This window comes from Urocitellus parryii, chromosome 7 (genome assembly GCF_045843805.1).
Source record: "Urocitellus parryii isolate mUroPar1 chromosome 7, mUroPar1.hap1, whole genome shotgun sequence".
Classification (NCBI taxonomy): Eukaryota; Metazoa; Chordata; class Mammalia; order Rodentia; family Sciuridae; genus Urocitellus; species Urocitellus parryii.
This window is the reverse complement of record NC_135537.1, coordinates 134,067,846-134,087,915: the sequence shown is the minus strand read 5'-3', so window position 1 is coordinate 134,087,915 and position 20,070 is coordinate 134,067,846. Positions and strand designations below refer to the sequence as shown.

Here is a 20,070-nt window from a genome sequence, read left to right as displayed (position 1 = left end):
CAAAGATCAGTCTGGCCTCCACCCAGCCTCAGCCGGGGCCCCAGCAATGTTTTCTTGTTGTACAAGAACCAGGTCCAGTGTTGCCTCCTCTTCCTTCCGGAAGCCAAACTGCTCCTTTATTTTTTAGAGCTGCTGATTGTGAATCTCAGAGTCTTAAGAGATAAGCCAAATATATTCCTCTTGTAAATGAAGAAATAAACCTATTTAAATCATGTCCTGATGGCTCTTGTTGCAAAATGGTCTAGGGATGGGTAGGGGTTGCACCCAGGAAATGATCACACCTGCACTGGCCTGACTTCACCCCACAGCTCTGGTGTTAAGTACCACCCTGGGACCCCTGGGGAAATACGGCCTGACAGACTAACAACTGACCCACTCCCCAGAGGCAGCAGTTGGTATCTTAGACTGCAGCTTATTTATTAAAAAAAACTAGGAGTCTACGGGGCTTCTGGTGGCGGGGGAGGAAGGGCAGGCAGGTGTCTGTGCCACTCGCCCCTTCTTGCGCATCATTCGCTTTCTCTTGGCCCCACCCTGGAACAGGCTAGGGCTCTTGACCAAAGACAGCCTTGCCTTCTTCCGAGGCAGGGCGGACTGTGGGGATTTGCCTGAGACCTCCTTTTTGGGAAGAGCCTTCTGCTGTTGCTTTTTGCCTGCAGGCTCTGCCGGGGATGTGGGAGTGACTCCATTCACTTGGGACAGCTTCTCGCTTCTGTTTTGCAGCTTTGAGGTCTTGGCTTTTATCTTCTTCCTCCTCCTTTTGCCCGTGCTTGGGGGCTGGTCTTCACCGGTGGCTATGGCTGTGACATCCTCTGACTTGCGTTTCTTACGCTTCTTGGTCTCTGGCAAGAACCCCTTTTTCTTCCGCTTCATGCTAACAGGACTCTGGGTGGCACTGGAAACTTCCTTGGCATCCTTCTTCTCCAACTTTGGGCGCCTGGGAGGTAGTGAGCAAGGCAAGAAAGTATCCAGTGAGGGCAGGGCCACCTCTACCTTGAGTTCCTGTGGGACCCAGGTACCCAAAGCTCCCATGCCCAAGAACGCAAACCAAAATAGGTGCAGCATTGGTGGGAGGGTCTTTCCAGCCCCCTCCTAAGGTAAGGGTCATCCTCCCAGAACGTACTGGACTCCCAGCATCTTCAGGGCCTGCCAGTAGAGGTCGTGGAGGCGGGTGGAGCCAATCAAGTGCTCTCCCTGCTGCAAGCTCTGCTGCAGGATCTGCTGCCGGCCCTGCAGCACATCTAGGAGTGTGGTCAGGTTCCCAGCCCGCCTCTGCAGAGGAAGGGAAGGCTGGAGCTGCGGTGGTGATGGGAGGCAGGGCCTCTCCCTGGCTCCTGGGCCCCAGGCCTCCTGCCTTAGTCCAGCTGCTACCCCTATGTTGCTGTTTTGCAAGGTTCTGCCCTGAGCCCTGCCTTCTCTCTTTAGCACTGCTCAGAGCCCAAGCCTGCCTTCCACTCTGGCTGAAACCCTTCCCTCTGGCCAGACTGACGGGCCCAGAGGCCCATTTCCAGCTGCCTCTCTACCTTGACAGTCTGTGAACATCTCATACCCCACCAGCTTCGACTCAACTCCTCAGCACCCCTCCATGTCCTCTTGCTCAAGGCCGGGCTTCCTTCCTAGTTGCTGTCCACACTCAATCTTCTCCAACTCCACCCACTGCCTCCAGTGCTCCTAGACCCTTCTCAGTTCTCTTACTGAAGCCTGCAAACACCCCATACCCACCTCCACCTTGTCAGCCACAGGTGTGGTGCTGTCTTCCCAAGTGTCACCTTCAACCACACATGGCTCTATAGTCACTTAAATCAGGACAGTCTGATTCTTCCCACTGGCACCCAGCCGCCACAGTCCTGCCTGGTGATCTCCGTGCTGCCATGAAGCCCTGACTCTCCCGGGAAGTCTGCTGCCAGAACCCTATGCAATGCAAGTTCCTGACTGGGCCCAGCTGCAAGGCTGCTGCCTCACCTTGTGACTCTTGAGGAGAATGTTGAGCAGCCCCAGGGAAGATAGCTCCTTCTGGTGCTCCGACTTGTTCTGCGCCTCCCCCAGCGTGCGCAGATTCTAGGGAGGAAGTAGTCAGAATCAGGCACTGGGAGAGCTGCCGTCCCAGTGGACAGCTTTTCTGTCCATTCCCACTCACCAGACAAACCCAGAGGGAGGAAATGTCTCTTGGGACACCCTCAAACCACACTCTGGAGGCTCAAGTTCCCAGAGAACCATTCTTGATGCATTGGGAGGAGGGCGCTCCATGGCTGTTACCTCAGTAACCTTCACCAGAATCTGGACAATCAGCTGCTCCCACTCAGGTTCCTCAAAACATGGTCTCAGCTCCCCCCTGGGTAAAGTCTTCTGGAGCAACAGGCAGGCCTGGATCTGCAGCAAGGAGATTGATGGTGGTTACCGGGGGCCTTGGTAAGCTGGGCCAAGGCTCAGGAACCACTGAGAGCTCAGGAATCCATTGGACACCTCATAAATAAGGTCACGTGGCTCTAGGTGATGCACAATGAACTCCCTGCTGTTCTGGCTCTGTGATCATCCACCTGTGTCCCTTCTCATATAGGTGGAAGACATTGAGGTCTGGGGACAGGCAAGGGGCCCAAGTGGCTGGGGGCGGGATCTGAGGTTGGGATAGTTCCTGGCCCTCTTATAAACTTAGTGCCACCTCCCTCCAGCCGCCTCAACAGCCTCAGCACCCAACCAGACACCCAGGCATCTCTTGTGCCTCTCTTGCAGGGAGATTAAGGGCTCAGGCCAGATTGAAAGTGGTTGCTACAAGAGCAAAGCTGGCCTTGCCCCTCAGATCAGCCATCCTGCTTGTTGAAGAGCATGCACCACAGCCAAGACCAGCAGGGCAGGGCTTCTGGGCTTCACTAATACTCAGGCAGAAGGGAGCTAAGCAAGTAATTCACATAGGCTCTGCTGGGACCAAGGAAGGCCCTTACCTGATGGCGGGGCCTTGCTGGGCCAGCAACATGCTGAATCAGGATGGGGAGCAGGTTCTTACAGATCACCTGTAGGGGATGACAAGAGCCATAAGGTGGTAATTGGACTGGGGAGGGACCCTTAGGGGGCTTGGCTGGCTCTGATACTTACTGGGAACCGGGAGAAGAGGTTGAGGAACATGGCAGCAGTGAGTGGGCTGTTGCGCTTGGTCAGGAAGGAACTCAGTGCTCCTGAATATATCGAGGTCACGAGGTTCAAGTCCAAGCAGCTGGCAGCCTGGGCCAGGTGAGAGGCAGGGTGAGGATGAGAGCAGAGCCCAGACTGCCTTCAGAAGGCCAAGGGTTGGGTCCCAGGGAAATCTTATCTTCAAACCCCCAGGTGTAAAATGCTGGAGATGGCACCCCCCCTCCTGTGCTGAGCTTAGGGCCCCTCCCAAGCCCTTTCAGGACAGGCCTGGCTTACCTGTGGCTCCTGTGGCTCGGAGCTTATGTTGGTGCTGGCTCTCTTCTGCTTCTGGCTCTTGTGGATGACCTTCTTGACAGTGTTGCCCTTCAACACACGCAGCAGATAGAGAGAGGCATTGAAGTAGTAAAGGGCGACAGAGGAGTCGGCCTGGCGGCTGGCCTGCTGCACAAGCTGTTCCACCCTTGTGTGCAGAGCCTCGACCCGGTCACCCAAGTCATGGCAGTAGCGCCGGGCGCGGCACAGGTGTTGCCTTGGGGTGGGAGAGGCAGAATCAATGAGAACTTCTGTCCACCTTACTTTTTGCCAAGCAAAGCCAACCAACTACAAGAGGAACGACCCTAAGCCCCACTTCAGGTCCTATGGATTTGCTCTGAGGTCATGAGGCAAAGGGAAGAAAAAGCTGCCCAGGCACCTAACACCCCGATTGGTCCCCATCTTCTATCGACATCCTACATAGTCTCTCGTAGGAGAGCATGGGATGAGAGGGAGGACAGTTGGCAAACTGGACACTATCCAAGCAGAAGGCAGAACTGTCTGAACAAGCGTGACCTGGAGCTGGCACGAGTTTGTCTTGGGGGCCACTACCATGTCTGTGCAATGTTACTCGGTGTCCCAGGTCCCTAGGCCTTCTCTTCCAGCACCTTAGTTCTGGAAGGCAGGTCAGAAACTGGCACAGACATTGTCTCTCTCCAGCTGCTGCTCTAGCCCAGTTCTCTGCCTCTAGAACAGCCCTCTCCAAACCCTCTCCATCTCAGGCCTTCCCTTGCCCCCTAGTTCCTGTGGAAAATGGCTCCATGGACCAGCTCGGCCCATATGGGCCCTCCTGCTGCGCTGCCTGCCTTGCCTTCCAGCTGCAGCTGCCGTGACCAGCTCCTCACATTTCCTCCCATCTATCCTGCCCTAGGCCCCTGATGACCTCTCATTAATTCTGCAGCTCCCACTTTTCCCAGGACTGGGTTAGTGACCCCCACAGTGGGTCCCCCACCACAGGCCTGTCATCCTGGTAGGACTACGGTACTGGATGACTGGTGTCCTAACTATTGCGAGGGCAGGGAAGGGCTGGGGCCCAAAGACTCCCAGTTCTGGGGTCTGGGTGGCATGAAGTCTGAGAATGGGAGGATGCATTAAGGGCTCTGTGAGTTACTGAGTGGCACGTGCCGCAGGTCAGAGCAGGGAGCTCGAATTATCGGACCTGGGTTTCAATCTTGGCTCAATCTTCCTATCTGGGTAACCCTGAAGGTCTGGCTATCCCCAGCCTTGTTTCTGGGCCTGTTCTACACCCCTGCCCTGCTCACATGAAGATGCGGGCCGTCTTGTGCAAAAGATCCTGCTCCTGCCGGGCAGTGCTGCTGCTGCGCATGCTGCGCCGGATGATGCTCAGCAGCGGTTCCAGTAGCTCCAGGACCAAGGGGTTCTCAGGCTGCTTGGTCACCAGCACCTCAATAAGGTCCAGCACCTATGGCCAAGGTGGGGTGGAGCGGTCAGGCAGCATGGGAGCTTGTGCAGAGGGAGGGGAGGGGCAGGGTCCAGGCATGCTCACCCGGATCTGGAAGGCCACCCGGAGCGCCTTCTCCTTTTGCTGCTTGTTCTTCTCATCTTTCCGGGCCTGAATACGCAGCTTCTGCTCAGCAAAGAGGCTGGCGAGGTTCTGGTCCAGAGCCATCATGGCTTCATCCCCCAGCTCCTCTTCATCCTCCTCACCATCCACTCCACCCTGAGAAACAGGGGCCCAGCCATCAGCCTGGCCTCAGGAAGGCACAGACACACACAGCCATGCACAAGTCCCTCCCTTGGCTCCTGCTCACCAGCGCCTTCCCAGCATGTAGCACGGCCATTAGCTGCTGGCGGAAGCCAGGGTCCACGTCCTCATCACGCTCCTCCTCCTCGCTCTCCTCTCCATCCTCACTATCTTCTTCACTCTCTGAGTTTCGATTGTCTTCACTGTCCTTATTCTCATTCTGTGGTGGCATGTGAGTCAGACCTCCCCAATGCCACGTGCCTGCTGACAGCTGCCCACCCAGCCTGCCCCTCACCGCCAGGTACCTCTGAATCCATTAGTTGCTTCTCGTCGGAATCATCAGTGACTACCACGTTGTCATCCTCATCCTGGTTTGTCTCAGGGTTCAGCACCTGGGAAGGATTCCCAGGTCAATTCCTACCTACTGCACCGTACCCCAGCCCATCTCAGGACACTGGTCTTGGTCAAAGGTTCTCCTCTCAGGAAGAAAATGGGTTACCAGTGTCTCCTTGACAAGCCTCAGGTGCCTGGAAGAGGCTGGCAGGGCAACAGCTTGAGCAAGGACCCCATGCCCCCTGACTGCCGGTTAGAGCAGGGGACAGAGGGATGATGTGGCACTCCTAGTATAGCATGGTATAGGGTGAGCCCCACCCCAGATTCCTCTTCCCAAAGGCCCAACTCACATCCAGGACTAGCTGCAGGGCATGTGGGGTCAGGTGGGGGCAGATGTGGCCAAACACATTCCGGGCCACCTGGCGCATCAGGTGGCTGGGCTGGGCCAACAGGGACAGCAGGATCTCCACCATCACCTCCACCCATGGTGGTTCCTGTGAGTCTGTAAGCAGGGAAGAGGGCTGAGTCTGGGCACAATACTGCTGGCCTGGCTACCCAGGTCAGCCCTGTTCTGGCTCCCTATCACCCCCAAGGACATACCCTTCCTACCCTACCCCAGGGGCAATGACCCACCAGTGGCTTTGGCACGGGAACGGCGACGGGTCTTCTCCCCCATGCTCTTCTTGATGCAGGTCTGGATGTCGCCTAGGAGATCACAGCTCTCTGTGGGAGACTAAGGGCAGAAGAGAAATCAGGGGTGGGGCCTTGCTCATGCCCCTGCTGAGCCAGGGGAGGGGACGACCACACAGTAGTAGCTGGCACTTTAGAGGCTTTGAACACTCTGGTAACTGTCTGCCCTGTGACAAGTCACTGTCATCACCCAGAATGGAAGACTGGGGGCAGCCCAAGAGCTAATGACCCTTTTACACATCACATATAACCCCTGGATCTGAGAGCCCTTGGGGAACATGGAACCCAATTTCCCTTTGATAACCAGAGAAGCAGAACCTGAGGAAGCCAGTGGGTCACAGACTCCCAATGCACAATTTTATGTTACCACCCCTCACACTTGGCTTGGCATTGAACTTGAAAATAATTAAACTTTAATCCACCATGTTGGGGGTGAGGCACCTGTAGAAAGCATTCTCTGATGTGAGGTACCTAGAAGGAAGATGTCCCTTTCATGATGCATTGGGCAGCTTTGATGTCTAGGGCAGGGGAATGGGAGCCTAAGCCCTGGCCATTGGTCTCCAGCTACCTGGTGGTGTGACTGGGCAGGTGCCTGTCCTGTGGGTTGCAAGTCAATCTCAGAGACCCCAGGGTCTGGGATAGGTTACACACGTGTCCAAGAATTACTGGAGTCCTATCGCTATCAAAGGCCTGATGCCAAATACTGGAAATAAAAGCCTCAGCCAAGTGGCAAGAAAAGAACAAAGGCAGGACCTGTCTATTCAGATTTACTAAGACCTAGAGCAGCCTCATTAAGAGCTTTGGCCACCTCAAGAATGCCTCTGAAGAAACCAGGGCTTAGCGTCAAGAAGAAACCCCACAGGTCACAAGTGTTACTGGCACTGAGCTTTACATGTGCTCAAAGACTCTTGTTCAAAAGAACAGAAAGGGAGACACCATAGTTCAGGAGGATCCACAGTGAGGAAAAACACAAACCTCAGCCACTACCACTGTCTTGCAGGGAGGAGAAACATAAAAACTAGGTACCATTTTTAACTGACTATCAAAATGACACACCTAATGGATGCTGGGATTGCCTCCCCAAGGCCCATTTTCTCCTTCTAATCCATCACCTCTGGTCAGTGAGGAACATCTGGGAAATCCTGGGGGACAATTGTAACCCAGCCACTTATTATGAGGTACAGGACAAGTTACTTGTTTTTGATTCCCTATAATTCAGATGCGGGGAAGTGCCTACTTCAAAGCTGTGGGGATTACAAGAGGCCCTGCATGGAAAGCTTGGGATACTGTCTGGTGTCTGGCAAGTGGACAGAGATTTCCCCTGGGTTGCAAAGTCTGCATAGGACTGGGATATCTTGGGAAACCTAACTTCTGCCCCCACAGAGCCTTCCCTGGCCATCAGAGAGCCCTTGAGCCTCTCAATATGGGACCCATTGTGCCGTAGAACACCGAGTTCCTATGTCCCTCCCTTCCAGATCACCATACCTTGAAGAGATGGATGCCCACCAGGAGCAAGAGGTGCTGGAAGGCAGTGGCCTTTGCCTCTGAGGAGCGGGCCTCTAGTTCCTTCAGGGTCTCTAGCATCCTGTGGCAAGATAGGGATGTTTGCAGATGACTGCTGCCAGCCAGACCTAAGTGTCCCACCCACCTCTGAAGTTCCATGCCCTCACTGGTCCCAGGCCTGGCGCTGCTCCGTTGTGAAGGGTGTCACGGCGTCCACGTTGCCACTGTGGTTCAATAGCGTGTCTGCCAACTGCACCAGGTGGTACGTCCAAGACTTCCCACCCTGGGTCTGGTCTGGTGCTTGCTTGAACTTTATGCTGAGTGTCTGTAGCAGGCTGGGCAAGAGTGGAGACAGGGGTCACAGGTCTCTACTAGTGAACATGACACCATTCCTCTACCCACCCCAGGATTCAGTCCCCAGGCCCTGGACCTAGAAGAACACACTGGAACTTTGCTGTTGCTCCCAGCTTGTAATAGGAAGAAGCAAGTGTTCTCAAGGCCACTGTCACCCCCCAGGCTTCTCCTGAGTTGCCCAAGTCCCACCTGAAGAAAGCGGCGATGATGAAATCTCTGGTGCGGACATCCAGAGGGATGGAAAACTGCTGCTTAGTCTCTGGAATCTGATCCACGGGATTCTTTGTCTTAAAGAACGAGTGGAACAAACAAAACCTGGGGAAAGCAATGAGTGCTGCCTATCAGCGCCATTTGTTTTGACAGGTTCCCCTCTTGAGGTGGCACCATAGATGGTGTGGTACCAGGAGGAAGGAGCCATAACTCTGGTTTTGGGCACAGACTCTGGGGCCTACGGGGCAAGGCCAGAAGCAGCCAGGCAATGACAGGAAGGGGTCATTTCTCTGGCCCAAATCCCCAGCTGAGCATGGAGCTAAAAGGAGAGCCCCTCCCTTGGACCAAGGCAGATGTGAGGTTGTGCAGCCAATGGCCAAGGCCCATGCAGGGCTGGTGAGGCTGCTTCCTGTGGGATTGTGTGCATGGAACAAACACCCCCCCCACCCTGGCTCTGTGTCTGGCAGATGGGAGATGTGGAGCTTCCCATACAACATCTGTGTGCAAAGGCTGCCTGTAGTACATGCAGGGCAAGCCTGAGCCTGTCAGGCCTCGGTAGCCCCACACTTCCTAGGTTTCTGGAGAATTCCTCTAAATCCCTCTGCTTGCTGCTCCCTAGTATGGCTCAACTTGAAGGCATCTGGCTCAATGAAGACCCAAACTAGGACTAGGCAAAGGACCCAATTATTTGGCCATACCACCCACAGGGAGTTGGGGAAGCAGACACATTTCGTACCTGGCCACCTGATCAATCAAGGCCTCTTCCTTCTCCTGGTGCAACTGGTCCACAATGTTCACCATTCGATGGATGATCCATTTCCGCAGACGGTACACAGCTCGCTCAGGCCTGGAGAGACAGTAGCTAAGGTCATGGAAGCCATTCAGAAATGTCAAAAGCAGGATATTCTTTTGCCCCATCTTGACAGGAAACCAAGATCTTCCTGCCCTGAACACCAGGGTGGCAAGCCCAAGGCCATCCTTAAGAGCTAAGGTTCTTCCCTGCACCCTTTTGTAGTTTGAAGCCACAACACTGGGAGAGTCTGGGTACAGTAGTTCAGGAAGAAAACTCCAGAAGCCTGGGTACGCCCCCTGTCCCCAGGCCCACTCACATGTTGAGTGAAGCATCCTGGGATTTCTTCTGGTTGGTGGTACTAAACTCAATCAAGGAGTCCAGGTTGGGCTTAAGAAACATGTCCTGTAGCCAGGCCACATAGTCCTGCAGGGCCTGGGGATTCAGGAACTGCGTGACTCGCCAGAAGGTAGGCATGACAGGGAGGCCCTGTTCGGTAATGGATGAGAAGGCCACCAGCACAGCCAACTGCCGCTCAGGGTCATCCTGGCTCCCCTCCAGGAAAGTGCCAATGTACTCGCTCATTTCTGGGACAAACTTGAACTGGTTCGGGAGCTGTAAGAATTAGGCATGGGTTAGCACCACCAGCCTCTTCCACTACAGGCTAAACCCAGGTCCAGAACCCCTCCTCTGTACCCAGCTGGGTTGAAATTAAAACTTGCAATGACTCCCTGTTCCCCCATCACTTCTGTTTGGTGTCAAGGCCTCCCTATATCTGACATCTCCTGTTTCTGCACCGCCAGCCTCAGAAGGTCTCCATTTCACTTCAACCGATGGGGATGGGCTGCTTTCCCAGCTTGATGCAGCGTGGAGGGGTGGTTAAGAGTCCAGGCTGACCTGGGCTTGAATCCTGCTATGCCAGTTTCCTAGATACACTATACTAGAATTAAAAAACCACCAGTTCTCACATGCTTACTATGTGTCAATGCCATGCTACATTTTCTTGCAACTTGTTTAATCTTCATATCCTTTGCAATCTGGGAAGTCTAAACAGACAACTGGCTATACTCACTTATAAGTGGACTTGACGACAGAAGGGCCTGAGCCCCCAAACTCCCTTCAGGCTGGGGTCAGGCAGCTCACCCTACCCAGAGGCCAGGGACCCCCCAGGCCCCCAGACCCTCCTCCTTGGCAGGAAGAGGTTGCTGTCTGGCCCTTCCTTTTTGGCAATGCTGAACAGCACAGCATAAAGCCCACCTTAGTAGTGATCGTGTGTTCTCCGAAAAGGCGGATCAAGTCTCCCTGCATCACCAACTGTAGCTGCTCTGTGGATAGCAGGGACAGGGCTGCGCCCAGCAGACGGAAACACAGGTAGCTAAGGAATGGGACAACGCCTGGTCAGAGCTCCCAGTGCCCCAGACTGGACTGCAGGGCAGGTCCCACCCATACGGGGGGGGGGGGAGTGGGGGGGGGGTGAAGGGGAGATGATGCCACACGCACCAGGCTGGCCAGGACTGCTTCTTTAGCAGCCCTTGCTCTACCACTTCCTTCCAGAACCGTGAGAACCTGTCCTCCTTCAGTGCCAGGCGGAGCAGGTTCAAAGCCAGGCTGGGCAGCTTGTGTTCCTTCTTCACAGAGGTGGCCATCATCTTCAGTACATTCACCAGACTGGGGAGGATGGCAGAGGGGACTCAGTAAACACCCACTAGCAGACAAGGGTGCAGTGTTCCCAGAGCGAGCTCATCGACCCAATTCCCTCACACCTGGGAATATTCTCATCTGACAGCAAGTCGACTGATCCCATCAGCTTCTTGAGCTTTGTGGGCACCTTCTGCTGAGCCAATAGGAAGAGCTCCAGGTGGTGAGGGGAACTGAGAACTACATTCAGGTCACCTGTGATGACCTCCGGCAAGATCTCCTGGAATGTGGCCTCTGGGACCTGGTAATGGGGAGACAGGTTAAGACAAAGTAGCCCCCTCTGGGACCTGTTCTATCTATGGGGCTTCATGGCATTATGTTAGTCTGAAGTAGGATAGTTACAATCTACCTTGACAGGTACCAGGGCATTTGCTAGAAATATCTCAAATTCTCAGGAAGCTGAGTTTATAAAGCACCCCATTAATGCTAACTGGCCGAGTTATGCTTCAAGTTATTCTTTTTCTGGTCTTATAGAGGATGAACCCATTTCTTATATAAGGGGCCCTATGTGAAGAGATGGGATTTGGATTCAGGTCCTTCTGGCTTTGAGGTAAGACTGCATAGAAAGCCAGTCTGGGACATGTCAGGCCCCTTCCTTTTTCTTCAGTAGCAAATGGTTCTAGTATGAACCTACTTCAGTCTCAGGAAGGGCAATGGAGGCCCATGAAAGGTCAGCCTTGACCACAATAACAAGAAATGTTTAACATACTCGCTGTGTGTCAGGCATTATCTAAAACCTGTGCTGCCCAGCAGGAAAACCACTAGCCATGCATGGCTACCAAGTACTTGTAATGCATCTTACCTGAAAGGAAATGTGTTCTAAGTATGAAATACATGCTTGATTTCAGAGATATAATACAAAAAGAATGAATCTGTCCTTACATGGATTGCATGTTTAAATGAGCATCTTAGACTTACTACTAGATTAAGTAAAATATTATCAAACTACAGCTTTAATTTTACCTTTTCAACACAAGTACTGAAAACTTTCCAGTTACACACCTTTATAATTCTATAGGACAGTGCTACTCTAGAGTGTTCTCATGTGGTAATTGGAGTCTTCTCAATGTTTCCATAGCAGATAATGTGACCCGTGATAGATCCCACAGTGGTAAGCCCATACCTCAGAGAGGATGTCCATAAGGGCCTTCAGGGGCTGACTGTGTAAGTGGTTGTAGTGCTGGGCCAAGGTTTGCAGCAGCTTTACTGACTTCAGCAGGGCCTCCTGGTCCTGGTATATAGAGGGCAGAGGGCGTGTTAAATGTTACTGTGCCCACCTCACTTCCAAGTTAGTCCATGTGCCCCCTGTATCCCCAAAGCCTTTACCTTTACCAGCCGGCCAGACTGAAAGAGGGCTAGCACTCCAAACAGGTTCGCAAAGAGAGCAGATCTCATCATTGCCTAGAAAAGGATTCCAGACCTAGGTGAGAAGAACCCAAATGCTTTCCATCCCCCCATCCCTTCACCGGGGGTGAGAGCGAGATTGTTGACTTCCCTAGGGACAGCTCACCTTCTTCACCTTCTCCAGATCATATTTTTCTTGTATCTGCTGCAGGATGCTGCACAAAGGGATGTCTTCAAAAGACTGTAACAGCTGCCAGGAGTAGGGGAGGGAGGAAGAAAGGGGCTCAGCAGGGAGGCCCAGCTATGTGCCACCAGACACCAACCTCCATTCTTCCTTCAACTTTTCCCAGGAAACCCTGGCTCCAGAGTCTCACCCCAAGGATGCCTGAGGATGGACTACCACTGCTCAAATGAAATTGAATCTTGCTTCCCTGCCCCGGCCCCACCAGGGGTTCAGAAGGTAGGTCTATAGTGGCTAAGCCCCTTAGGTTGCTTAGCCTGTGATTCCCAGACAACCCACCCCATTCTCACCACCTGCTCTGAGCCTCTTTAGGCTGATCCTAAAGAAGTAAGTTTTTACTCTTTTGTACAAGTTTCTCAGAGAATGGCCCATGATCAGCTGAAATCCCTCATGTGGCCAGGGCGCTGAGCTTTGCTGGAGCCCACTCCAAAGTTTCCCGATCCCAGCAGCCACATCTAAGAGGTATGCTGCTAATTTAAGTATCAAAGGTACTCAGTATGCTGGGGATGGGGGCAGATAGGGAGTTCGAGGAAAGCCTGGGCAACACAGCCAGGCCCGGGTCTCAAAAACATTAAAGAAAACTTGTTCAAATTTTTATTCCACCTGCCCGAATTTCTTCCTAGCCAGGCCTTGCTCACACTAGCTCCATGTGAGGATGCCCTTGGCTTCTCACTCCGACGCCCCGTTTCCTGCAGCGGAGACACCCGTTCTCATAGCACCCCACCACTCTGCCCAGGAGCCCCGCCTCACCTGTGCCAGAGCCAGACTGAAGCACGGCCGAGCGGTTTCTCTCCCGGTCCCCAGGCCAGTGATTAGGCGCTTCAGGGCATACTTCATCTCGGATCCCTAAGGAACCAACAGCGTTCCCCGTGTGGAGCAGTGACAAAAGGGCCCGCCCTCACCCTCCTTAGCACCAGGGTCGCTACCACAGGTCCCTGTCCCAAATCTCGGGGCCCGAGGCAGCTTCCTAGCCGGGACTTCCGCGGCGCGCTGCGCCAGGCCCCGCCACCATACCGTCGGCCTGGTGCGCAGGTAATCCAGCAGTTTCTCGGTGGCCTCAAGCCGCGTCTCCTGATGCGGCTTTGCAATGTCCCAGAAGAAGTCCAAGAACTCGCGGCTATGCTCCAGCAGGCCATGGCGGTCGGCCTGCGTCGCATCTTGGGTAGAAACAGGCTCCGCCACAGCGCAACTCTTGAGCTCCGCCATGCTCCACGGAACACGTGGGGTCGGAAGACAGCAGCTTCCAGGTCAGGCGTCGGCGCAGGCGTACTGGGTCGGCCCGCCTACGGGCCGGGGCGGGGCCTGCCGGGCCGGGGCGGGGCCAGAGAGGGCCCGCCTTTCCGCTCCCTGGGTGGAAAACCCTCAGTTCGTTCCTCTCTTTTTCAGCATACGGCATGGGTTCCTGCATATCCCACTCGGAAAATAGGTCCAAGTGAGGGCGATCGATCCATCTCGTCCCAGAGCGGCCCCTGCGAGCATTGAGCCATTCAACAATTATTGAGCTCTACTGGGTGCTGTGCACCGTGCTGAGCCGGGCCGCGGGCTGGAACAAAGCCACCAATTAGATGTACTTTCTTTCTAATGGGAGGAGGCGGCTGAGAACAAGTAGTCAAATACACTTACAAAGATAACTATGGAAAAAAGAAAAGAAGAAGAAGGAATGTAGGAGGTCAGAGGCAGCTTTTAAAATTTTGAAGCATGTGAATACAATGCCCGTTAAAAACTCTTGCTAATTGAAAAGAATTCAGTAGGTTCTAAAATACTGATTTGAGGGAGTGGTCAGTCACCGGGAGGTGACTTGTGGGCTGACGTGAATGACAAGAAGAACCCATTCTCCCCTAGGGCAAAGATCTAGGAGGGGCAAAGGACATTGCTGCTACAGAAACCCTAGAGATGAAGGGGAGGAGGCTGGTAGCCGGTGGGGGTGGGGTTCAGAGAAGCAAGCCCCTACAGCACCCCAGGCCAGGATCAGGAGTTTGGATTTCATTTTGAGTGTGCTGGGAGGTCCCTGGAGAGTTTCACATCATATTTGCATTTTAAAAAGATTATCTGGCTGCTGTGTGTGGGATGGATTGCAGGCAAAGGTAGAAGAAGCAGGAAGATGGAAGATGTGTGGATTAAACCATTGTGATATGAAAACAGATCAGATTTGGGCTAATTAGAAGTTGGTTGGAGTGGGGATTGGAGGAGGTGATGGGTTGGGTGTCAGGGAAGAGGAATAGACAGGGATGCCAGGTTTGGGGCTAAAATAACTAGATAGATTTTGGTACATTGCTAAGTTGGGAGATAAAGATTTTTTTTTTTCCTGAGGGGGAGATAGAGATGGTGGGATGGAGAGTTCTATTAAATCAGAGATGCTCTTTACAATGGCAGAGAAGGGGGTGGCTTCTGGCCACCCCTGCTTCTTGGCTTGGAAAGCGTTGTATCTGAAGCCAGACTTAAAGATAGGTCCTCAGTCAGAATGAAGGCTAATTTGGATCTGGGAAGTTGGAGAGGGATTGAAATGCTAATGCCTTCAGAGCCCTTCCTCCACCCTATCAAGATAACCAGCTCCCAGGTTGGGACTATAGTTGATGGAGCGCTTGCCTTGGCGTGTACTAGGCCCTGGGTTCAATCCCAGCACCACACACACGCCCACAAAAAAATCTGCCCCTGCTCCAACCTATTGCGAAGGTAACCTTCTCCCTCCCAGGAGAACTCTATGTTACCCCTCTTTAAATAAACCCTACTTCAAATGCTTGTCTTGGCGTGCTTCTCTAATGTTATACTTCAATACGTGAGGGAGCAGCACTCAGCACCCATAACGGTGGTATCATATTCAGAGAGACCCCAGTCCTAGAGAGAAGGTCTGGGCCAACCTTGACCTTTGAATACCATACACCCAGCTTCAGTCCCCTGGCAACCAGTTCCCTGGGACACCTCCTACTTACCCTTGTGAAGCCAGATTTAAAGACAGGTAGTTAGTGTAGCTAGGTAAGTCAGGTCTGCTGGAGTCCCATTTGAGTTAGGAAACTGCCCCTGAGAGATTGAAATGTTAAGGTCTCCAAAGCCCTGCCTCTAGTGCCCATCCTAAAGAATTGTTAATGAGCTGGGCACAGGGGTGCATGCCTGTAATCCCAGCGGCTTGGGAGGCTGAGGCAGGAGGATCACGAGTTCAAAGCCAGCTTCAGCAAAAGCGGGGAGCTAAGCAACTCAGTGAGACCCTATCTCTAAATAAAATATAAAATAGGGCTGGGGATGTGGCTCAGTGGTGGAATGCCCCTCAGTTCAATCCCTGGTATATTAAAAAAAAAAAAAAAAAAAAAGAAAGAATTATTAATGAAGCAACTCCTGAGGGGAATTGCTAATTAATTCCACTGGGCCCCCTTTCCTGCCTGGATCACTTCTCCTTGGCCCCTCCAGCCCACCTGTTTCCCAGCTTTTGGCCTTCCCACTGGCAACCCCCTCCTCCCATTACATACACAGGATGAGGGGAAATGAACAAGATAAAGGAGAGGAATGTAAAAGGACAAAGAAAACTTTAGATGTATAAAAGGGTTGGGACTTCTTCATCCAACAGATACTGCCTTTTGGGGTCCCTTTCTTCCACCTGGGAGAAATCTGTTCTACTACTCTTTAAATGAAGCTTCTTACTTTCTACTCCACGCTTGCCTTGCTGTGCTTCTGCAGGACTCAAGGTAACCGGTAACCCTGCAAACCCTGCCCCACTCTTGTCTGTTCTAGCAAGCAAACTTAAAAAGTTTTGCCTTGCATGTCTGGTGCCCCAGGAAGCACAAGGTAAGCAGAGCAAGGAAAGCTTTCAGACATCCTCCCTGGATGTTGGTCACCTGTGCTGTCATGGGGGAAACTCTGAAATCAGGTGCCTCCAAGGCAGATGGAAAATTAATCAAAAAGCAGGAATGGCACTTGGTACCCTGGAGACTTGAGGTTTATTTATTTTCAATCCAGTTGAAGAAGATCAGCAGAGGATGGCTATGGAGGGGAAGCCAGAGATACCAGCAGGATCCTGAGTACCGCCTGCTCTATCCCATGAAGCCCAGAGCTTAGTTAGGGGCTTGGTATTCTTCCATTTGTCTTTCCCAGAGGTGATATGCACTCAGAGCTAGGCCCAGGACCTGATGCTTTTTTCCTCATTATCATCAGGCTCTATATCTGATTTTTTAAAAAGCCAGAAATTCCGTCCAGTGAGCATGCTATGAAGAGTGATCCAGCTTGTTCTGGATACCAGAGCTTGAGCTCAGGTAACTGACCAGTCCAGAGTTTGGGGGCTGAGCCAACAATGGCACCTAGTAGATGCACAGTCTCTATGTACCCCATTGTTGCTGAGTCTGCTCTGCTCCTGCTCTCAGGCTTGAGACAACTCTGTCTCCCATCAGACTCCTGCCCCTCCATTAGAGCCCCTCGAAGGGGCAGCAGCCACTAGGGACACTGGAGACATGGGAGTGTTCTGCATGGGTGGCCACCTGGAGTAGGGTCCCTTGGCCACAAGTGCTGGAACTCTCTGTTGGTCCTTGTTGGGGCTGCTGCTGGTGTTGCGTATGGGTTTGTGGCCTTGTGAGATGGCTGAGCAAGGCACGAGTCATGGCTCTGGCCATCTTGGGGTTTCCTGAGGCCACCAGTCCCATCACATCAGCTTCTGTGTCATCCGGACTGACACGGAGAACGAGGGGGCAGGCCCAGGCACTAGTTGCAGACCTGTCCACTAGATCGCTAAGCAGAACCCCACTGCTTGGAGACACATGTCCAGACCCAAAGGAGCTGTTGAGTGAGGAGGTGAGAAGGAGCATAGCGCCGCTGCTGTCCACGGTGGCCAGGATGCTACTCACAGGGGTCACAGCAGTTTGCAGGAGGGGTGGGCAGGGGTCAGGGTAGGGTTCTCCAGAGTGCAGGGCTGCCTTCAGTAGTGCCAACAGTTCTGGGCCAGCTGAGGGACCAGGGGTGGTGAATAGAGTGCCTTGGGCCATAGAAAACTGCAGTGCTGGCACCAAGGTGGGCATGGGCCTAGCTGAGGGTTCCTCCAGCCCCAGATCTCTGGCCAGCAGACTCAGTAGTTCATCTCCAGCAAGGGCTGGAGTAGGGGTGAGTGCTGCCCTGCCTAGCACAGCTGCCAGCTTTGGGTTGGTGGCTCGGTCCCCAAGGCCCAGGGGGGTCCCGTCAGCATGGCAGAACAGTGGACACAGGCCCTTTGTGCCCTGGGTTGCTAGAGCCCTGGCCAGGGGTTCGTCCACCAGGAAGCCTTCTTGAGCCAGCATGGTTGGACCCGTCAGCAGGTGTGACCAAGGCAGGTGGCCGAAGTGTGCATGAAGCAAATGCAGGGCAGGCAGAGCAGTGGGCAGCCCCAGGCCAGGGGCCAGGGTCTGGGCTGGGCCTGACATCAGAGCTGTTGTGTTTGCTGAGGAGCTGTTGTGGAAGAGGCCCCAGAACATGGCACCTGGCAGGAGATAAAGGGGTAACAAAGGGGTCAGGGGCGCTGGCCAGGACTGGGCTCAGAGCCACTCAGCATCCTCAGGTGAAAGGTTACTGACTGATCCATGAGCCTGGGAATGTATTATCCTTAAAAGGAGGACAAAAAGACACCACATCCCTAGAACATTCCTTTAATTTCCAGGAACCCCACCAGGTCAAGGCAACTAGAAGAGTGGGCTCTGGTCAGGAATGCCCAGATAAACTAGAAGGACATAAACTTTCTGTCATGTAGGCTGGGAACTAGGGTAAGTTAGTATGATCTGAAAAAAAGCTGGGTTTTGTTTTGGACATGTACCAGGACAGCTGCTCCCAGGGACGCTGGTTATACAAACAGCAAAGCAACTACTTCTTCTGCAACCCAACCTATAAAATTGCCCTTTTGGAAACTGGGACACATCAGTGCATTGTGGAGAGGGATGTACTTGTTCAAGGAGGCCACCTCTGGATAAAGTATCACAAGAAGAAAGAGACGGTACATTCAGGTGAGGTGTCAAAGGCACTGTGTGGAGCAGAGGAACACCTGCCCCACCCATCGCCAATGGACCTTCCTAGAAGCATTTCTCAATGAACCCCATATCTCCTATCCCCATATTGTCTTTCTTGGGCTCTTGACCTAGCCCACTGCCCTAGCACAACTGGGTAGGTAGACAGTACACCTGGGGTCAAGGTTATAAAGACCTGGGTTCAAGGGTCACAGCCTAGGGTTGAAGCCAGTCACATTACTTTCAAACTACAGAAAACAGAACAGTGCTGTTGGCTAGCTAGCCTTGAGGTCAAGGCCACTGACTGCCTGAATTTCAGGTCACAGCCCAGGGCCCTGATTGAGTATTGCTGTCAGGGTCATGGGTCACTGACCTAGCCCTGTGGCATGAGGGTGCACCACTGCCAGACACAGAGAGGCTCCAACTCCAGCATCCACGACATTGCCCCCAGCAGCAAGTAGCTCTTGGCCCAGGTGGGAGCACGTGGCTGCAGTAAGGAAGGGATTGTTATGGGGGAGTGGCGGGGACAAGTGACCCCTGACCCCTCCCCTCCCAGCACAGACCTGCAGGGCTGATGATGGCACCGTGATGGTATACTCCAGTGGGATGGGAGTGTACGCTGGCTGGAGGGACCGCCACCGAGCCAAACCTTCCCGTCAAGCTGCCCCTCCGTTGGAACTGCCTCACAGCCAGGGAGCAGCTAACAGCCAGCAGCAGCAGAGCTGCCACCAGCCGGGCCCAGGCTCCGGGAAGCCCATCAACCTTGTTCCTGCAGAGACGGGTGTTCTGAGCTGGGCTGAGGCAGGAGGATACCAAAGAATCCCAAGAGAACACAGGGAATGTTTCCCCAAAGGGTTTGATTTTGCAAGAGTACAAGTTTGCCAAGAAGAGCAAGGCTTCCAGGCAGAGGGCTCAGCGTGGGCAAAGACCCAGAGAGGGAAAGAGCTGGGGAACCTGTGGCCTGCTCTGGAGGGATTGTCTGTAGCAGGGTTGGAGAGGCAGGGGCCAGCCAGTTTGGAGAGAAGCCTGAAGGGGCTTGGCAGGCAGGAGAGAAGGCTGAAGAGCAGGGGCCAGCCAGGTGTAGCCCAGCCCTAATCTGTCCAGCAGGTGTGTGTGTTGGGGGTGGGGGCTAGGGGCTGGGAACCTAAGACAGCCATGGATAGGACAGGGACTGGCTTGTACAGATGTCCCTTTGGACTCATAGACTTCTGACTGGTTCAGCGGGGTCTGGGGCTGCAGCCTGGGACCCCCCTCCCCCACTCATCCAGAAAGTCCCTGAAGCTGAGCCAAGGTTGAGCTGGCCCTGTTTGCCCTGCTTCAGGGTCCCAGAGAGAGGAACTTGACAGCCTCCAGTCTGAGGATCAGGGATCCACACCCCTCCCCAACTCACCCAGGGGCATCCAGGGGCCTCCTGAGGTAGAGAACCAGGGACTCTGATGTCTCCTCCTCTTCCTCCTCCAGCTCCTCCTCCTCCTCTTCCTCTGACTCCATGTTTGGCTCCCAAATTTGCAGCTTTTGATAGAGCACAGGCGCTGCCGAGGCTTCCATGGCCCCTGAGACAACCCAACCGTCGTCCTGCCAGCCTTCCGGGTTGAGACCAGGAGGCACTGCTCAGCGAGGCGGGCAGAAGGTGCAGTGGCCTTGGGGAAGGGTGGTGGAGGAATCTAGAACAGGTCTGGGCAGGGTGGGGCCAGGGAAACTGCGGGTGAGCTCGTCCCATTAGGGCCTAGGGACTCTCATGACAGGTTCCCAGTGAGGCTGCCTGTCAGGACCTCAGCTCAGCAAGGTCAAGGAGCCTAGCCCCAAAGCCACGGACATT

General features: G+C 53.8%; 2 protein-coding genes across 2 annotated transcripts; both read right to left on the bottom strand.

Moving 5' to 3' along the window:
* Window positions 1–92: 92 nt before the first annotated feature.
* On the bottom strand, window positions 93–13,544 carry Mybbp1a (MYB binding protein 1a). Its single transcript, XM_026393903.2, has 26 exons — window positions 13,318–13,544; window positions 13,054–13,149; window positions 12,229–12,312; window positions 12,045–12,119; window positions 11,842–11,949; window positions 10,784–10,959; window positions 10,521–10,688; window positions 10,278–10,395; window positions 9,340–9,635; window positions 8,967–9,077; window positions 8,210–8,335; window positions 7,834–8,001; window positions 7,649–7,748; window positions 6,107–6,206; window positions 5,824–5,975; window positions 5,446–5,532; window positions 5,208–5,360; window positions 4,943–5,116; window positions 4,698–4,858; window positions 3,400–3,652; window positions 3,088–3,213; window positions 2,937–3,005; window positions 2,254–2,367; window positions 1,960–2,055; window positions 1,121–1,269; window positions 93–934 (listed from the first exon to the last, which is right to left on the bottom strand). The coding sequence occupies exons 1-26, from the start codon at window positions 13,507–13,509 to the stop codon at window positions 430–432; spliced, it is 3,957 nt and encodes a 1,318-aa protein (XP_026249688.2). The 5' UTR covers window positions 13,510–13,544; the 3' UTR covers window positions 93–429.
* Window positions 13,545–16,694: 3,150 nt separating this feature from the next.
* Window positions 16,695–19,869, bottom strand: Ggt6 (gamma-glutamyltransferase 6). The gene is made up of 4 exons (XM_026393943.2): window positions 19,642–19,869; window positions 18,815–19,020; window positions 18,625–18,738; window positions 16,695–17,734 (listed from the first exon to the last, which is right to left on the bottom strand). The coding sequence occupies exons 1-4, from the start codon at window positions 19,797–19,799 to the stop codon at window positions 16,695–16,697; spliced, it is 1,518 nt and encodes a 505-aa protein (XP_026249728.2). The 5' UTR covers window positions 19,800–19,869.
* Window positions 19,870–20,070: the final 201 nt, after the last annotated feature.

What these genes read in the sequence shown, in the direction of transcription:
- Mybbp1a (XM_026393903.2), bottom strand. Translation starts at nt 13,509, where the DNA reads ATGGCGGAGCTCAAGAGTTGCGCTGTGGCGGAGCCTGTTTCTACCCAA. An exon ending in CAGGATGCTTCACTCAACAT is followed by an intron (nt 9,078 to 9,339) that starts GTGAGTGGGCCT and finishes CTGTCTCTCCAG; the next exon opens with GCCTGAGCGAGCTGTGTACC. An exon ending in CAGCGCCAGGCCTGGGACCA is followed by an intron (nt 7,749 to 7,833) that starts GTGAGGGCATGG and finishes ATCTTGCCACAG; the next exon opens with GATGCTAGAGACCCTGAAGG.
- Ggt6 (XM_026393943.2), bottom strand. Translation starts at nt 19,799, where the DNA reads ATGGAAGCCTCGGCAGCGCCTGTGCTCTATCAAAAGCTGCAAATTTGG. An exon ending in AGGCCCCTGGATGCCCCTGG is followed by an intron (nt 19,021 to 19,641) that starts GTGAGTTGGGGA and finishes CCGTCTCTGCAG; the next exon opens with GAACAAGGTTGATGGGCTTC. An exon ending in TGCCATCATCAGCCCTGCAG is followed by an intron (nt 18,739 to 18,814) that starts GTCTGTGCTGGG and finishes TCCTTACTGCAG; the next exon opens with CCACGTGCTCCCACCTGGGC.